Below are 17,845 nucleotides of genomic sequence, written 5' to 3' on the forward strand. Positions count from 1 at the left end.
TATTGAGAAGGATTCCGAAGGAGGCAAGTCAGATAGGGATCAAGGTCGCTGAAGACATGACTCACAACACATCAATTAAGTTCATACCTCTTCAAGTTTGCCTCCACGTGCAATCAAACGACTAGAAATATAGTCCATCATCCAGTCTCCAGCCCTCAGATTTTCACATAACGGATGTCCAAGGTCATTCCTAGGTCTAATATCCGCAAGTACTGATATAAACCCTAAGAAGAGCACAACAGTTTTAGTTCATGTCTGCTGCAGAAATGCAATTCCTTATTTTTAGTTAAAAAATAAAGGTGTTGTATTCTGATTGATATTGCAAACTACCACCCCCAGAAAACACAACTGAAATTTTAAAGAGGCCAGCTGACTTTTTAAAAATTTAGATTATTTCCATTGGCAGTTTACCATTAAATTAAACTTAAACTGGAAGTTGACTTGGACTTGGTCTTGGAAGAGTAGTAATGCCACCCAGTGTTTCCAAAAGATACTACACAGGCAATTTATAAGAGATAACAAAGTGTCGAGCTGCATGAACACAGCAGGCCAAGCAGTATCTTAGGAGCACAAAAGCTGATGTTTCGGGCCTTCCAGCATCTGCAGTTCCTATTATCTCTGATACGATTTTTATACACTTTCTTTTTATTTCCCCAAATACTCTACCCTGAAGCTGAAAGCATTGGTTATTAACTGAGAAATTGTTGTTGAATCCAATGATAATCCTTCAGTGTAAATTTGAACAGCGAGTAGTCAGTGGCCATTAGTCATTGACGCTTTATCCACACTTGCAAAAACAGGCAGCTGGAGAGCAAAAGAAACTCTGCTTTTCTTTTTGTAACCTGAGGAAAGCAAAGGTAATTGTGACCTCCTACTCCTCTACACGGGGTTGAACCTGCACCTTGCTGGTATGTACCTATCTATTAAGCCAGCTGCGATTCTAGGAAAGCTCTGGTTTATTATATTTTAAAAAAATCGCTGCTCTGCTGTTACCTCCTTCTATCCTTTACCACTTTCCCAACCACCACAACTCCCTTACTGGTTGTTCAGGTTGGCTTTCACAATTTGAAAAGATTCTTACAAAATTATAGAAAGAGAAGCTGTAATTAAGTTGCCTCTTGAAAATGTTGGAAACTCCTCACCCAGTTTATCTGTGCAGCTTTATAAGAAACAAATGAATATTACACAGAACTTTAATAAATAAATGGTTGCTGCAGTAATGTGTTTCCCCATATTAATTCACAATAGATCTGAATATCTGGATAGAGTGACCATAGTTTCAGAAGATCATGGAGCTGTTCTCATTAGACAGATGACTGGTGGTGGTTTAACCTGAGGGTCACCAGGATTCAGGCAAGGGGAGAGGTTGAGAAAGAGTGCTTCTTGGCAACCTCCGCCAGGAACTGAATCTATGTTGTTGGCTTTATCTGGACCACAAACCAGTCGTTCAGTCAACTGAGCTGAATGAACATGTGTGTTTTTGGTTGCATTTATCCGGGTAAAGGTCCATGTACCTTGCAAACCTGCATACTTCAAGGCTCCAATATTTGGAATACTGTAGCAACCGCCCCCATCTTCCTGTTCCTCAAAGTCACATCGGTAAAGCAGCAGATTCAGATCGGCCAGTGTAATATCAGAGGCAATACTGTTGGTTATTAGTAAACAGAAGCATGGGATCAAGTGAACACAATACAATTATAGCAAAACAATACTTTAGCTACACTGAAAAGCAATTCATATGTATTCAGCAGCTATGTAACTTTCTATTTCTTCATCTACGTAACTTTTTTATTTAAATTCTTGCACACGTAGGAGTGACTGGCACAGCCAATATTTGTTGCCATACTTTACTGTCCTTGAAGGGAGTTGGGGGGTGGGGGGAGGAGAAGAGTGTGAGAGAGCGCGCAAAAGGAGATCACTGGGCCACTCCAGAAGGCAGTCAGCAGCTGGCTATATTACTTAGAGTCACATCTTGGCCAGATCAGGCAAGAATGGCATATTTTCTTCCCTAAAAAGGGAACTAGATAGGTTTTTACAATAAATCAATGACGGACATCACTGCAACCATTACTGAGATTAGCTTTAGACATTTTCTAAGCAACCTGTTATTGCAGCTGGCATTCAAAATTAAGCGAGAGTTTGGACCAGAGACACTACCACTACACCGTAAGGGTCAATATCCAGTGTAGATTTTTTTTAATATCAGCCTGTCCAGACATGATATACCTCCGGAGCAGGTGGGACTTGAAGGTCTTCTGGCTCAGAGGCAGAGACATTAACACCACAACCATAAAGGCCCTCTGAGATTAACTTTAAATTTGTCAAGTTAAATTCTACCAGCTGCCATGAGAAGATTGAGCTCATGTCCTCCGTGTATTAGCCTGGGCCTCAAGCTGATTAGTCCAGTGACTATCACCGCCACTAACACCAGAAGGAGTAGGACTCTGAAAGATGGTGCCATGTGATTTCTGACCTTGTCCAGCCCAGTCCAACACTGGCACCTCCACATCTTAAATAAGAATAATCACAAATGCAACTCTTTCTAAAAAGCACAGTTAGTTAGGTGTTCAGGGGTCTAGCAGTTTACAGAAGCGACAGAGCGAGTGTGCTACACTTCAAAAGTAGACCTGTGATTTCTGATTACACAACAGAATTTGCAGCAATTCCTATAGAACCGAAACCTTCTGATAATAGAGTGTCTATTCCCTTCATCTTGATGCTTCACCAGGTAAGGTTTGAAACACATCATTCAAAAGAATGTGGGCAAATGGCACACTTTATGAGCTATACTGGAAGCCACGTTATATTAGAACTTTAGAAAACAATGATTCCAAGACTGCAAAACTGTATCAGAAGGAACAGAATCTTAAAACTTGAGCAATTTATAAAAAGTACTGATATTAAAATTTGTTTATAATCATTTGTCGGGTCTGATGCATTTTTGTCATGCTTAGCTGTTAAGACGCAACTGTGTTTAAGCTAATCCATCCAGTTAAATGTCCTATGATAAATATCAAAAGCAGAGAATGCTGAACTCTTCAGCAGGCCTAGAATTGTAGGGGATTCCCACCACCTCTACAAGTCTGCCCAAATCCCTTCCAGCCTCCACCCAGCTACAGGCTTGCCCAGATCTCTCTACTTACCCTGCCTCATGTCTACCTCAATCTCCCCATTCCCCCAACCCCTCCTCCCATGTTTGCCTGAACCATTCCTGAACTTGGCCTATTGGCATCAGCCTGTCAATCTTCTTTAGACACAGAACCCACTCAACTCATCAGCTCTGCCCGAACCCTCTTCATCCTCAGAGCTGCTGAGAGTGTAGTAAGGGAATGGAATGCTTTGCCTGCAACGGTAGTAGATTCTCCAACTTTAGGTACATTTAAGTCGTCATTGGATAAGCATATGGACGTACGTGGAATTGTGTAGGTTAGATGGGCTTGAGATCGGTATGACAGGTCAGCACAACATCGAGGGCCGAAGGGCCTGTACTGTGCTGTAATGTTCTATGTACTAGCATCTATGTACTGCCCTGACCACCATGCTGCTTATAACCCCGACTGCTCACATCAAAGCTAGGTCAGGAGAGTCTGCTGAGTAGCACTGTTGTTTCCTCAAAGCAGAATGCCTCTGCATTTTGCACGTGCAGATGCCAAAGATGTTTGGTCAGCAGCAAGAATGGGAATAAGGTAATATCGGTGTCTGCAGAAATCTTGGACAAGAGTCTTCATAGGAAGCCACACTAGCACTGGGAATGGCCGCTGCTTCATCCTCCTGCTCAGTTCTTTTCTGGCCACTTTTCCTAAGTCTGTGGGAGTCCATTCAAAAAGGCTAAATCACAGTATTGCTGTAAAACTACTTACTTTGAGGGGAACACATTAGTCAGGTGTAATTTGTGGTTTTGGCTTGATGACCAATTTCACAAGTAATCTTTAAATTAGAGAATTAATAAACTTCAATTATACCCCAGAAACTAGTGTCAAATTATACTTGGGATATGAAAAACTAAGAATTTTTTGGCCAAACATAAGGGGTCAATATTACATGAGATCAACTATTATATGAGTACATATAGTGTTTCTTACAAGTTGATACAAATTGAGTTGTGTTTTCAGAGTTTTGTTTTAATTTAGCCACGTGCAGTCCAACTACAGAGAAAATCTGCCACTTACGATTTAAATGATTGAGTCAGTATGGCTGAAGGAGCAGCATCAGGAATACTGCCAACTTTATAGTGAGGGCTAAATTGAGCAAGGTGATGGCGGAGAATTCCAACTGTTTCCTGGGCCTTTTCATCAAGACTCACCCTACAACGACATGATTGTGAAATAACGAATCCTTTACAGAAAACTGAAAGTAAGATATGCATAAACACAATTTTATTTGGCACAAAACTGTACATCATTTACCGGAAAATAATGATGCTTCCAGGAGGAAAGTTTTCAAAGTTGATTTTATATACGTAGTCACTGCGATCTTTAGAAGTAACCTCGGTTTTAACAATTTTGCTGTCACTTAACTGGAAAATGAACATGAAATTAGCCTCTGAAACCTTTTCCATTAACAATTTTATCAAATAGCACAAGTGCCTTAATGTATTTTCCTAACAATTTGTAGCCTAGTATCATAATGGGGTCAGCAAGCGAGATAGTTAGTACATGATTCAGAATAATGCCAATGTGTGGACTCAATTTCTATTTGAGCCGAGGTAAGCTTTAGAAACCTGCCTCTCTGACCGCCTCGAGAATAGGAGGCGATGACAGAGAACACAAACAGTTTAAAAAAAAAGCAGCGGCTGAGGCAACAGTTCAGGATGAAGCATCAGTCATGACCCAAGGATCTACTTATGGGTCAAGCATGAGAAAATGAATAATACCATATAAAGAGATATGTTCTTCACCTGAATGTGTTCATTGATATTCACTGTATATCGAGGTAATCCATTAATGAAATATTTATCTTCTCTGTAATCATCAGTTTCTCTCTGCACGGTCATTGCTTCCATTATGATTTCAGTTATTTTACCTATAATAAAAAGGTGTTGATATTGTGATGAAAGAGGTAGAATAAGTAATTTTGGTCAAATCAGTTTGACCATCAAGCCAGAAGAATATGGCTTATTTCTACGGTGGTTTTCGTTACAATAAAATCAAGGTCGGCATTCTTGTGAAACAGTGATTTCACTCCAGTATTGCTCAGAAAGCAGTTGGTGTATATTCTTGTGGTGTGTTAGTGGAAATTTGTTTAGTGTATGCAGGTAGTGTCCACATTCAAGACCATTAACTTGATTTTAGTTCAGAATAAGCACTGATTGACTTTAGTTTAGAAAACCCAGAGACTGAATGTTTCTGCGGCTGTGCCAGGGAGGCCTGACTGAGATCAGAAGTTTAGTCTCTCTCCTTACAGGAGTTCCGGACTGTTCAGAGAAACCACTATCACTTCGGGTGGGGTGGGGGGGGGGGGGGGAGGAGAAAAAGTTCAGTTTGTGCAGCTACCAAACTAGATGTTTGGTTCAAAACCTGTAGGTTATTAGAAGCCGAGAAAGCTCAGATTCAGGTTTTGAGTGTATTCATGCAAAAAGACTACAGCGAGCAGGGGAAAAAGTTCTGTGTACTATCAATTAAGTAGCAATCAAAAATTTATTGAGGTAATTTCTCTGGAGTAGAATTTATTGAAGGTCTTTTTAAAAAAAAACCACAAACATTCATGGGATGTGAGCATCACTGGCTGAGACAGCAATTATTATCCATCACTAGTTGCCCTTAAGGAGGTGGTGATATGTTGCCTTTATGAACCATTGCACTCCATTATTTTTAGGTAGACTCACAAAAGTACAAGAGAGGGAGTTTTGGGATTTTGATGTAGCAATACCATGAACTGCTACATAATTTTAAGTCAGGATTGTGTGTGGCTTGGAAGGGAACATGCAAGTGGTAGTGTTTCCATGTCTCTGCTGTCCTTGAGCTATCAGATGTTTGGGAGGTGCTGTCAAAGGAGCTTTGGAGAATTTCTGCAGTGCATCTTGTAGATGATACACACAGCTTCTACAGAGGGTCAGTGATAGTGGGAGTGAATGTTTGTGAATGTAGTGCTGCTTTGTCCTGGATGGTGTTATGCTTCTTACATGTTGGAGCAGTCAAGTGGAGTGAATTCCATCACACTCCTGATTTGTGCCTTGTAATAGATGCACAGGCTTTGCAGAGTCAGGTGATGAGTTTTTCATTGCAGCACTCCTGGATAGTTGCATTTTGACAACTGCTTCAGGTCTGATTAATGATTGGTGCTGAATATTCAGCAATTAGCAAGCATTCCCACTTCTGGCCTTACAATGGAGGGAAGGCCATTGAGGAAGCAGCTGAAGATGGCTTAGCCTAGGGCACTCCTGCAGACACACTCGAGCTGAGATGATTGACATGCAACACTCAATCATCTTCCTTTATGACAGGCAAGACTCCAACCAGCAGACCATTTTCCCTTTGATTCCTATTAACACCAGTTTTGCCAGGGTACCTTTGATGTCATGCTTGGTCAAACGCTTGGCATTAGGAGCAGTCATTCTCAACTCAGGAATTCAGCTGTTGGCCATATTTGAACCAAAGCTGTAATGAGGCCAGGAGCCGAGTGGTCCTAGTTGAACCCAAACTGAGTGTTACTGAACAGATTAATGCTGACCTGATGCTGTTTGACAGCATCTTTGATGATACCTTTCATCACTTCACTGATGACTGCAGACTGATGTTAACTGATGGGGTGGTAATAGGCTGGACTGGATCCCCCCCCCCCCCCACCCCCACCCCACCTTGCGGGGTAGTTGTCCACAATGTCTGGTAGATGCCAGTGTTGTGGTTTTACTGGAACAGTGGGTAGAAAAACAGCAAGTTCTGTAGTCCTTCTCAGTCAGATTATGTTCAAGTAGGATTCTGCTGATGGTTCAGTGTCTCATGGATATTCAGTCTTGACTTGCTAGGCCTGTTCAAAGTCAATCCCATTTTGCACATGACAGTGCTACACACCACAATGTAAAGTATTCTCAAGGGTGAAGAATGTTTTGTCTTCACAAGAACTGTGTTGGGTAATCGGTCATACAAATACTAAGAATCATACAGGACAGAACAGGCCATTCAGCACATTGCATCTACTACGAGAGATAGATTTATCTGCGCAGGCAGGAGGCATTACAATGAGATCAAGAATGTTTTTCTCTTATGCTGGTTCCTTCACCACCTGCCGCAGTCTCAGACTAGCAGCTCCACTCTTTACCACTCTACCAACTCAATCAGTAGTGGTGCTGACTAGCCAGTCTTTGTGGTGGACACTGAAGTCCCCTAACCAGAGTGCACTCTGCAACATTGGCACCACTCAGTTTCCTCAAAAATAATGTTCAATATAGAGGAGCACTAAGTAATTAGCTGAGGGCAATGTTGAGAAATTAGTTGAAACCTTTGGTTTGTTGTGTATTTAAGCATTTTCCAAACCGTCTTCAATATCTACATAGCTTGGCTTTTTTTTGTTGTTTTCCTTCCTTTTATGCAATAAACTTGTTTTGTTGTCTGCAGCTTTGAGTGACTGTTTCAATGGATGATCACCATAATAAAGTTTAAATAAAACTATGACCAATCAAACCAGGTTCCATTGAGATTTGATTGGTCCAGTAGTATCAGCTGGGATAATAACGGTTACCGAATTTTCTCAGAACTCCTCACAAACCCAAGGAAAAAAGAGTTCACAACAAATAGATGTATTCCTACAGAGGAAAAGCATACACTATTGAATCAAAACTGAAGTCTTCATTGTAATATCTAAAATTCAAGTTAAAATGTAAAATTTACTGTTAGGACTTCCACCTGAGTCATGCAAACATTCAAGCCCAATAGCTGCATAATTTTAGTTACTTTTCTGTAGTTCTGAAGGAGTGCTACACTGGTGAAGGTGCAGACTTTCAGATGAGGCAATTAATCTGAAGTAGTACCCATCATCTCTGTAGATGTACAGGATCTCATGGTACAATTTGGGAGGGATATGGAAATACTTCCAATTTCACTGGCAACATTTAACTTTCATGTATCCCCAGAAACAGACTTATTGCTTACCTCCTATTGTTGTCCACAAATTGAATGCTAAGTCTATCTTCAAAACAATGAATTAACGTTTCAAAAAGGTACCTCATTGACTGTGAAACACTTCAGAAATATCTTAAAAGCCACAATAAAATTCAAATCTTTTGCTTCTCTATTTATATATAAAAGTGCTGCATGAAACATTGAATAAGTCAGTCAGTAAACTCCTTGTGCAAGAGCTGCTGTTTTGTTCCTAATTCATTAACAAGTTTCAATCCCAAGTAGCAGAGATTGGCAGGCAAAGGGTAAAGACTGGAAACCAAATTTCCTTTGTCAGGTGCAAAATTACAATTGGAATTTATTTGGAGAAGAATTGCTGCTGAATCTCAGTATAATGTGTTTAAGATATGATTTCACACAGAAATTCTCTTAAATCATAATTCTATGACCTGTGGGTGGAAGAAAAGAGAATGAAGTTGTGAACAATAATGAAAGACAAATAAAATGTGTATTTTGGGAAGGATTTGGATTTCAATACTCCACTCCTAATGGCATTGCATGTATACGTAAACCAAATGAATTTCAGCAGTTTAAAACAGCATCCTATCACCACCTTTACAAAGGCATCAAGTCAGTGCAGAGGAAATCAGTTACACAGCAGAAGTTTGTTGAGTTTGAAAGCCAGGAGAGCTTGTGTAGAAGTCTACAAGTTGTTAGAACTGAGGAAGCTTAGGCTGTCACAAGTCTGAAGAATTCATGTCAGAGTTGGAAAGGAATCATAAAGCAATCAATCTTAGCAGTTCAACAGAAAGTGATGAGGAAGGGTCATTAAAGTAGAAAGTTAAAAACCTGAGATAGGAGTGATATTTCTCTGGAATTGAGTATCTGTAAATGTACGGTATTGGAAAAAGGGTTGAAACAACATTGCTCTGTTTACATTAAGACCTTTTAAATTATTGTATATCTACTGGCTCAATGGTTATCACTGCTGCCTTATTGCATCAGGGACCCGGGTTCGATTCCACCTTCAGGCAGCTATCTGCTTAGAGATTCCATATGCTCCCAGTGTCTGCGAGGGTTTCCTCTGGAGGCTCTGGTTACCTCCGATAGTTCAAAGATGGCCATGGGGAATTTCCCAAAGTGTCAGGGGATGTGCAGGCTAGGTAGGTTAGCCATGGGAAATGCAGGGTTACAGGAATAGGGTAGGGGAGGGGAGGTGGAATGCCTTTTGGACGGTCAGCTTGGACTCTATAGGTTGACTAACCTGCTTCCATACCGTAGGGATTCAACGTACGCCTAACTTTGTTTTCTTTCTTATTGAATAAGCTCACATACTGTTGTTAAAGAACATCTGCAGCTGTGAGAGAATATTTTACAATAACAAATTACATAGATCATATACCTAATTTTTGAAATTGGTTTATCAAGCCAGGTTTCATTCTGGGATCTGACTTATCCAGTATTACCAGCAACTGCAATCATAACAATATGGGTCTTGTATTTTTAATCAAGAGGTGATAAAATGAAGGCCATACATTATTTTCACTTTGATAAAACAATCCACATGTTTGAGAGAACTGGCTGTTAATTGACTAATGAAGGAGGTTGAGACAGTCAAATATTTAATGTACAAAATTTAGAAGCATGATCTATTATGTGCCTATGAAGCATGGTCAGATTTTGATAGACATGGGAAGATGGATGGTTATTCCAATGGAGGAACACATTGTGGAATTTAACAGGCTACGTAGGTCAGATGGCATTTGGTCCCTGTTCAGATTATTGGGCTTATTGGATAATGCCAAGATGTTGTATGTGGATAGGTTCCTAGTCTTAACTGGTGTTTGATTCTCAGAAAGAAACACACAACTTGGATCAGACGGCTGTGGTTTTTGGAAAAGACATTTGCAGCCACTTTCATGATTCAAATGATCATTCATCAATAATGCAAAACAAAAGGATTCTCTCAGCAGTATTTTGAGACTGCTCAGGTATGTGTGAAAAAAGTTGCTCCTCAGGTCCCTTTCAAATCTTGCTCCTCTCACATCAAAATCATGCTCCTTAGTTTTGACCTTCCCTTCCCTACAAAACAAAGGCCTTGGCTATTCACCTTATCTATGCCCTTCATGATTTTGTAAACCTCAATAAGGTCACCCCTCAGCATTCTATGCTCCAGTGAGAAAAGGCCCAGCCTATCAAGCCTAGTTTTAAAACTCAAACCCTCCATTCCCAGTAAATCTTTTCTGAAGCCTCTTCAAATTTTTAAAACCTGAAAAAGGTGCTATAGATCAGGAACAAAAACAAAGTTGCTGAAAGGGTGACCCTTCCGAAACATTAACGATTTATTCCTTCACAGATGCTGCCAGACCTGCTGAGCTTTTCCAGCAACTTTGTTTTTGTTCCTCTTCTATTTGTAGCAGCACAACCAGAATTGTACACAGTGCTCCCAAACGTCCTGTACAACCTTAACATGAGTCCCCACTCCTACACCATATGGTCTGAGCAATGAAAGCAAGCATGCTAAACACCACTGGCCCAACTGGTCAAGATCCCTTTGTAATCTTAGAAAACCTTCACTGTCCACTATACCACCAGTTTTGGTACCATCCACAAACTTACTAACCATGCCTCCTCAATGCTCATCCATATTGTTTATATAAATGACAAAACAACAATCGACACAGTACCGTCTTTTGCAGCACATGGCTGGTCACGGGCCTCTAGTACGGAAAACAGTCCTCCACCACCACCCTCTTTTGTCCTACTGTCAAATCAATTTTGTATCCAATCGGGAAGCCCTCCTTGAGTCCTATATAATCTAACTTTACTGATTAGCATACTATGCGAAATGTTGTTAAAGGCTTCGGTAAAGTGCACATAGACAACATTTACCACTCTGCCCTCATCTATCTTTTTGATCATGTCCTCAAGAAACTCAAATCAAGTTTGAGAGACACTACTTCCCATGCACAGAGCCATGCTGACAGTCCCTAATCAGTCCTTGCCTCTCCAAATGCACATAAATCCCATCTCTCAGAATCCCCTCCAACAACTTACCCAACCAGTCTACAGCACCCAGACTTCTACTTAAATAAAGGAAGAACATTAGCCACGCTCCAAGTATTTCAGCACCTTACCCACAGTTTAGATGATACAAATATCTGCTAGGGATCCTGAAATTTCTTTCCTGTTCCTACAATGCCCTGGGATACATTTGAATAGGTCCTAGAAATTTATCCATCTTTAGTGTGTTTTTTTAAAATCTCTGAGAGAATGTCTATTTGACAAAGTGCATCACTGAGTAAAGGTTGAGGACTGACTTCACTAGTATAAAAGGAAATAAATTTTACAAAAATTTGAAATTAAATGGGTTGATGCAAATCACAGGTGGTCAGACTGTTTTATAAAAAGGAAGTCTTGCTCCAAGAAATTATTCAAAGATGAACAACTGGTGTTGAGGATCACAAAAGCATGGAAAATTGGTTTTGTTTGAATCATTTTGGAATTAAATAAAACTTATTTTGCTCAAAGAAAGCTGGGAGAATGTGGAAGGCATCAACAGCTGTTGCTGTTAAAAGCTTGACTGTATTATACTACAAGGAACAGAATAATGTTAATGACTTATATAAAAAACAGGAAATGATTGTTAAAGATGTTAGAACAAGATCTGTTATTGATTGCAGCAAATTAAATGGTTTTGTGTACTGGATGGGAGTCTTCTGTAGGTACAGATGTATCTCCACCTTCATTACATTACTGACATTCTTAAGCACTAATTGATGACATAAGTAAGCAAGAGAAAAATGTGGTCTCTCTTTTACACTATTGAACAATTTTATAATTTTTAATACAGGTAGATGGAAAAGTACAAATCTCATTCAATAAAAGAAGATTTTTTCTTCTAAAAGACACAGATGTCTTTGTTGCCTTTTGAAATAAACTGATTAGAATCTTAAATTAAGGTTTCACAATCATCATACTATCAAAAAGTTCACGTGAATTTATTAAAGTTAGGAAACTGTTAATCATTACTGTAGTAATTCCTTTTTAAAAAGCTGAAACAATACCTGGGATGTACATTGGAGCCAGTTCAGCCTTGTAGTATGATGTATTTGGGTCTCGAAATGCAGTACGTGACACAGCCACCACCGAGTTGTGGTTACTTGGGCAATGTCGTGTAACTGCCACTGTGTCTTCATCCAGCTGATCCACATACACCTAAAATACACAACAACTACATTTGAACACAAAGTCACTCAAATTCTGAGCAATAATTTTCCAATTCAAACAAGAGGCTACTATGAAGAAATCTGATGTATAATCCAGTATATAAGTTTAAAGAACAGAAAATTACACATTTCCACACCTGAAAGAAGGAATTAGCTCCAAGTTCACGGTGAAGTTTGTTAATTGCTAGCTTTCCTGCAATGATTCCACTTTGCTGATTTACTTCCCCCAGATATTCTGGACGCGTATTAGGGTTATATACAGGATACAGCCTCTCCTCTGAAACCACAGATATCTATTAAAATACAGAAGCAGAAACAATAAATAGTTGAACGTTAATTCCTGGAAATAAAATAGTAGTACGTGCTTTAAATATTTAAGGCTACAATTAAAACTAAGACCCAAAACAAGCACATTACAGGGGTTTGGACTTTTGCTTTGTTGCTCATTAAAGTTAATCCTCAAGAAGTAGGGCAAATACAACAATTTCTCAGACTTCAGAACAAAAAGTGCAAATGTGTTGTTTGACAGAGAACACAAATCATAGCCGTTGCTTTAACTTCTAAGACTAATTTTAGAAATAAATATGTTTTCAAGACCTAAATCCAAGCTCAGTTCGTAATGGAAAACAAACATTCACTGGCAATGAATGACTAAACCAGTCATGCATCATACAAGTTTACATTTGCGTTTCTTGGATTTCTAAACCCAACATTGTGGGAAATAAAGGACATTCTTTCTTTTATAATTTACCAATGTTGTTCGTCTTTATTGAAAATAGCTGAAAGAAAGAAAGTTTGCTTGCTGTGATTTTTGATTAATGGCAAGTTAAAATGAAAATCTTCAAAATCTGTTGCTTAAAAAAAATCCAACAGACAAACCTGATGGGGTACTAGGTAATCATAACCCATTGTGCTTCCTGAGGCACAGCACGCCATTGAAACAATAGTTGAACTGGGAAGAGCATCATAAGCAGAACGATGCTGTAATATAAAGAAAATTAGACATTTAAGTAGAAATTTATAAATTTAGTTTGCATTTTGATTCTCACATAGAATCGTACCGTACCAAAGAGCCCTTTGGCCCATTGAGTCCATACCACCAAAAATACACTACTGCATGCACTAGCTCCATAACCTTATATTTCAAGTGCTCACTCAAGTACTTTTTAAAAGATTGACAAGTTATTTGTCTCAACTGCCCTCCCAGCCAGTGTATTCCAAATCCTGATCACCCACAGGATGAAAGAACTTTTCCTCAAAACCCCACTAAGCCTCCTGCTTTTCAATTTAAATGTGTGCCCTTTGTTATTGATCATTTGACAAAGAGCAATAATTGCTTTCTATTGACCCTACCTATATTTCTCATAACCTTAGATGCCTCAATCAGGTCCGATCTCAACCTTTTTTGTTCCAAAGAAAACAACCTGAGCTTAGCCAGCCTCTCTTCACAGCTGAAATGCTCTATTCCAGGCAACATCCAGATGAACCTCTCCTCAGCTCCAAATGAAAGCTCCCTGCTCTAATAATCAATGCTTTGACCAATAAAGGCAAGCATCCCAAATGTCTTAATTACCCTATTAACCTGTCCAGCCACCTCGAGATCTCTCCTCTCCTCTGAGCTTCCTAGTGTCCGAACATTCATCGAGTACTCCCTTGTCTTGTACTTCCAAAGCGTATCACCTTAGATTTATCAAGGCTAAATTCCATCTGCCTTTGATCTGTCAAACCCACCTATATCTTCCTGTACCCCAAGATCTTCCTCCTCACAAATCACCCACCTGGCCAATCATTGTGTCATCTACAAACTCATCATGTTCTCACATATATCATTCATGAATATTTCAAACAATAATGGGATCCAGCAGTAAAGCCTGTAGAATATCACTGCACACTGGCATCCAGTCATTCAGTCTTATGCCACCACCTGTCTGCTGACACCAAGCCAATTTCGGATCTAACTTCCCAAGTGACCCTAGATCCGATGAGTTTTTACTTTATCAGTTTCCTATGTGTCTCTCTGCCAAAGGCCTTGCTGAAATCCATACAAACTATATCAACCACCTTATGCTCATCTAAACACTTGGTCACCCCCTTGAAAAATTCAACTAAATTTGTTAAGTGTGAACTCCGTCTTGCAAAGCTATGCTGACTATCCCCAATCAAATCTCGACTCATTAAGTAGAGATTAATTCTCTCCTTCAGATTTTTCTCCTCTAGTTTGCCCGTTGCGGATGGTCTATAGATTCCTGGTCTAGCTCTACCATTCATGTAGAACGGAACCACATTAGATGTCATCCAGTCCTTGGCACCTCCCTTGAGGCCAGAGACAATTAAAAAGTGTGCGCCAGGGCTGTTATTTCCTCCCTGTCTCCCGCAGCTGCCTGGAATACAATCCATCCAGATTTGGGGAGTTGTTCATCTTTAAATCCGTGAAATCCTCATTTCTTATATCAAGCAGTTCAAGAACTTCACAGTTCATCTTATCGAATTCTCAATTTGCCTCCACTTTCTCCAGAGTAAAAAAGAAAGAGAGACGTGAAGTATACATTCAACATTCTACAAATGGCCTGCAGCTTCTCTCACACATTGTCCCCATGGTCCCTAATGGACTCCATTCTTTCCCTGATTATTCTCTTGCCTTTGACAAACTTGTAGAATTTCTTGCGACCCTCCCTTATCTTGACCACCAGTATTTTTTCATGCCTCCTCTTTCTCCCCTAAATGCTTGAGTTACCCCTGCATTTTCAATTCTCCTCTGGGGCATTTGTGATTTTTGCTCCCTTTGTACCTGTCAATCTTGTTGTTTTTAAGACCTATCCTTTCCAACATTAAAAGGGTATCTCTTTGGTATAGCAAAAAGTAATGTACTTCACATTAGAACAGGTTAACATTACAATATTTAGCTCATCAATATTTAGTACCTATATCCATGATAAAATAATTGATTACTCTTAAAACATACCACTTTTGGGGTAAGAAAAATTAAATAACTCACCTCATCTCAAAAAGGACACAATTACTGATAACCAAAACCCTAGTCAAACTATAGTGTTGAGGCCTGCAGCTGAGGCACCCCACTCAATTATGGGAAGATAAAAGTACATGTAACTAGTTACCAAGTAAAAATAGACAGTATTAACATTTCTTAAACTAACTAGCTAAAGAATACAAAAGAGCTTTAACATTCAGGTACTACTTTCATAGTTATGTCCATGTGTTTAAAACATGAATTTCAGGATGAGTTTGCTCGCTGAGCTGGAAGGTTAGTTTTCAGATGTTTCGTCACCATTCTAGGTAACATCATCAGTGAGCCTCCGACGAAGCACTGGTGTTATGTCCTGCTTTCTATTTATCTGTTTAGGTTTCCTTGGGTTGGTGATGCCATTTCCTGCGCTGGTGATGTCATTTCCTGTTCTTTTTCTCAGAGGATGGTAGATTGGCTCCAAATCAATGTGTCCATCCTCTGAGAAAAAGAACAGGAAGTGACATCACCAACCCAAGGAAACCTAAACAGATAAATAGAAAGCAGGACATAACACCAGCGCTTCGTCGGAGGCTCACTGATGATGTTACCTAGAATGGTGACAAAACGTCTGAAAACTAACCTTCCAGCTCAGCGAGCAAACTCACATCCAGAACCTCAACCTGAGCTACAAATCTTCTCAAAACTCACTAACATGAATTTCACCAAGTAAGTTCACCATGCTAGCAAAACAAATTTTGTTGGGAACAAAAATATTCAACTCACTATAATGTAGGAATAAACAGTTTATAATTGAAACGTTACCTGCTGATAAACATTGACAATAAATGTTAATAATACTGTACCTTAATCAAGGACTCATTATCATGGGTAACATCCATAAACAAAGCATGAGCAATTTTGGGTACAAGAGGCTTCACAGATGGCTGAGCAAAAGATCCAACAGGCAGTCCCCCAAACCGGTAGACCAGTCTCCCCTCTTCGTGGCTGTCACCAGCACTCATTGCCTCTGTAGTACAACATATCGCATTTTTAAAAAAAACAGAAATTTCATAACTGTAGGGCATACAGTATTTCAAACATTTTGCTAAGTTTTTTTAAAAATGGGCATTTCAACTTTATTTAGTTCACTGCCTATTTCTAAGTCTCAGTGTATAGATTTACTGAAAACCTGTGAAAAGTGTCACTGTAAATACAGAATTTTCAGCTCAGTAATTATTTTGCTGCCAAATTCTTAAAAGGAGCTGACAGGGTAGATGGAGAAACTACGGTCCAAGTGGTTTTGTTTTGGGGGATGGTAGTTGGGGTCGGGACACAAGGTTAGTTTGAGAACCAGGACGCGCAGAATCTTGGAACATGGGCTCAGGGCACAGATGAGGAAGAATTTCTTTGTTCAGAGGGTGGTGAATCTTTGAAACCACACTCCGAGGCTGTAGATGGTCAGCTATTGAGAACATTTCGTAAGTTTAGATCGACAGATTTCTACAACTTAAGAACAGCAAGGGAAACTGACGTAGTGTAGGAAAATGGTGTTTTAGGTAGAAGATTAACTATGATCCCACTGGATGGTGCAGTGGGCTCAAGAGATTGAGTAGGATTGCTTATGCTCTTCCTTATGTTCTCAGGCCTAAAAAGGAACAAGTTGAGTGTCGTGGAATACTGCCTGGATGGATTCAGCTCCAACAGCACTCAAGAAGGATGACACATCCAGTCTGACGAGGAAGTCCATTTCATCGGAACCCCAAACACCAACTTCAACATTCAATCCCTTCATCACCAAAGCAGTAGCAGCCACAACGTACACGACAGAATTCAACCAAGCAGCTCCAACAGCACCTTCCAAACTGGCAACCTCTCTGACCTAGACAGATAAGGACAGCAGATAGATGGGAGCCCCCTTGCCTGCCAAGTCATACGCCATCCTCACTTAACCTATATCACCAGTCCCTTGACTGTTCCTGGGTCAAAATTCTGGAAATTCTTTCCAAACAATACTTTGGATGTACATATACCATGAGGGCTACAGTGGTTCCAGAAGCAGCTCTCCTAATTTTTTCCAGGGCAGTTAGGGATGGGTAATAAACATCAGCCTGGCCATTAATACCCATATTACACGAATAATTTTAAAAAGTTCCTAAAAGGAAATTTTGTATTAAATATACATATCACTTTGATATTTATTCATTTACTTTTTACTCAAAGGCCAACAAAGACAGTTCAGGCAAAACAAGAGAACAGAATGTGTAGGGCAGGAAGAACAGGAGAAAAATGGACTGTGGGGAAAGGGAGAGGTTTTAAAGAAAAGTCATCAAGTAAAACATGGTGAGTGCTAGTCAAGGATAGGATACAAACAAGGAGAAAACATTGGCCTGGATTTTCAGATGGCCAGGTCGTTGTCTCTGAAGTGTAGCTGACAGCTAATGCCTAGGGACCTTGCAAAATCCCCATCACAGCAGAGAGAGGAATTGCCTGGGAAATTGAAGTTTCTTTTGCACTTGGAAACTTCCAGAAATATCCAATGAACTTGGAGAATCTGGAGCTTCCGCTCAAGTTAATTAAACAGTAACACAGTAAGACTA

The 17,845-nt window shown here is 39.8% G+C and overlaps 1 protein-coding gene across 2 annotated transcripts in view; it reads right to left on the reverse strand.

Annotated features, from left to right (window-relative positions):
• Positions 1–17,845, reverse strand: part of agla (amylo-alpha-1, 6-glucosidase, 4-alpha-glucanotransferase a) — a 97,570-nt gene that overhangs the window by 29,647 nt on the left and 50,078 nt on the right. For both annotated transcript variants that reach the window (XM_048539565.2, XM_048539566.2), the window contains exons 14-22: positions 16,112–16,275; positions 13,163–13,264; positions 12,421–12,576; positions 12,122–12,272; positions 4,898–5,022; positions 4,407–4,516; positions 4,170–4,304; positions 1,515–1,645; positions 88–224 (exon numbers count right to left, since the gene is read on the reverse strand). In XM_048539565.2, coding sequence (XP_048395522.1) covers positions 88–224; positions 1,515–1,645; positions 4,170–4,304; positions 4,407–4,516; positions 4,898–5,022; positions 12,122–12,272; positions 12,421–12,576; positions 13,163–13,264; positions 16,112–16,275 — 1,211 coding nt within the window. The remainder of the gene's footprint in view (positions 1–87; positions 225–1,514; positions 1,646–4,169; positions 4,305–4,406; positions 4,517–4,897; positions 5,023–12,121; positions 12,273–12,420; positions 12,577–13,162; positions 13,265–16,111; positions 16,276–17,845) is intronic.

The sequence above is a fragment of the Stegostoma tigrinum genome, chromosome 8, assembly GCF_030684315.1.
Source record: "Stegostoma tigrinum isolate sSteTig4 chromosome 8, sSteTig4.hap1, whole genome shotgun sequence".
Lineage (NCBI taxonomy): Eukaryota > Metazoa > Chordata > Chondrichthyes > Orectolobiformes > Stegostomatidae > Stegostoma > Stegostoma tigrinum.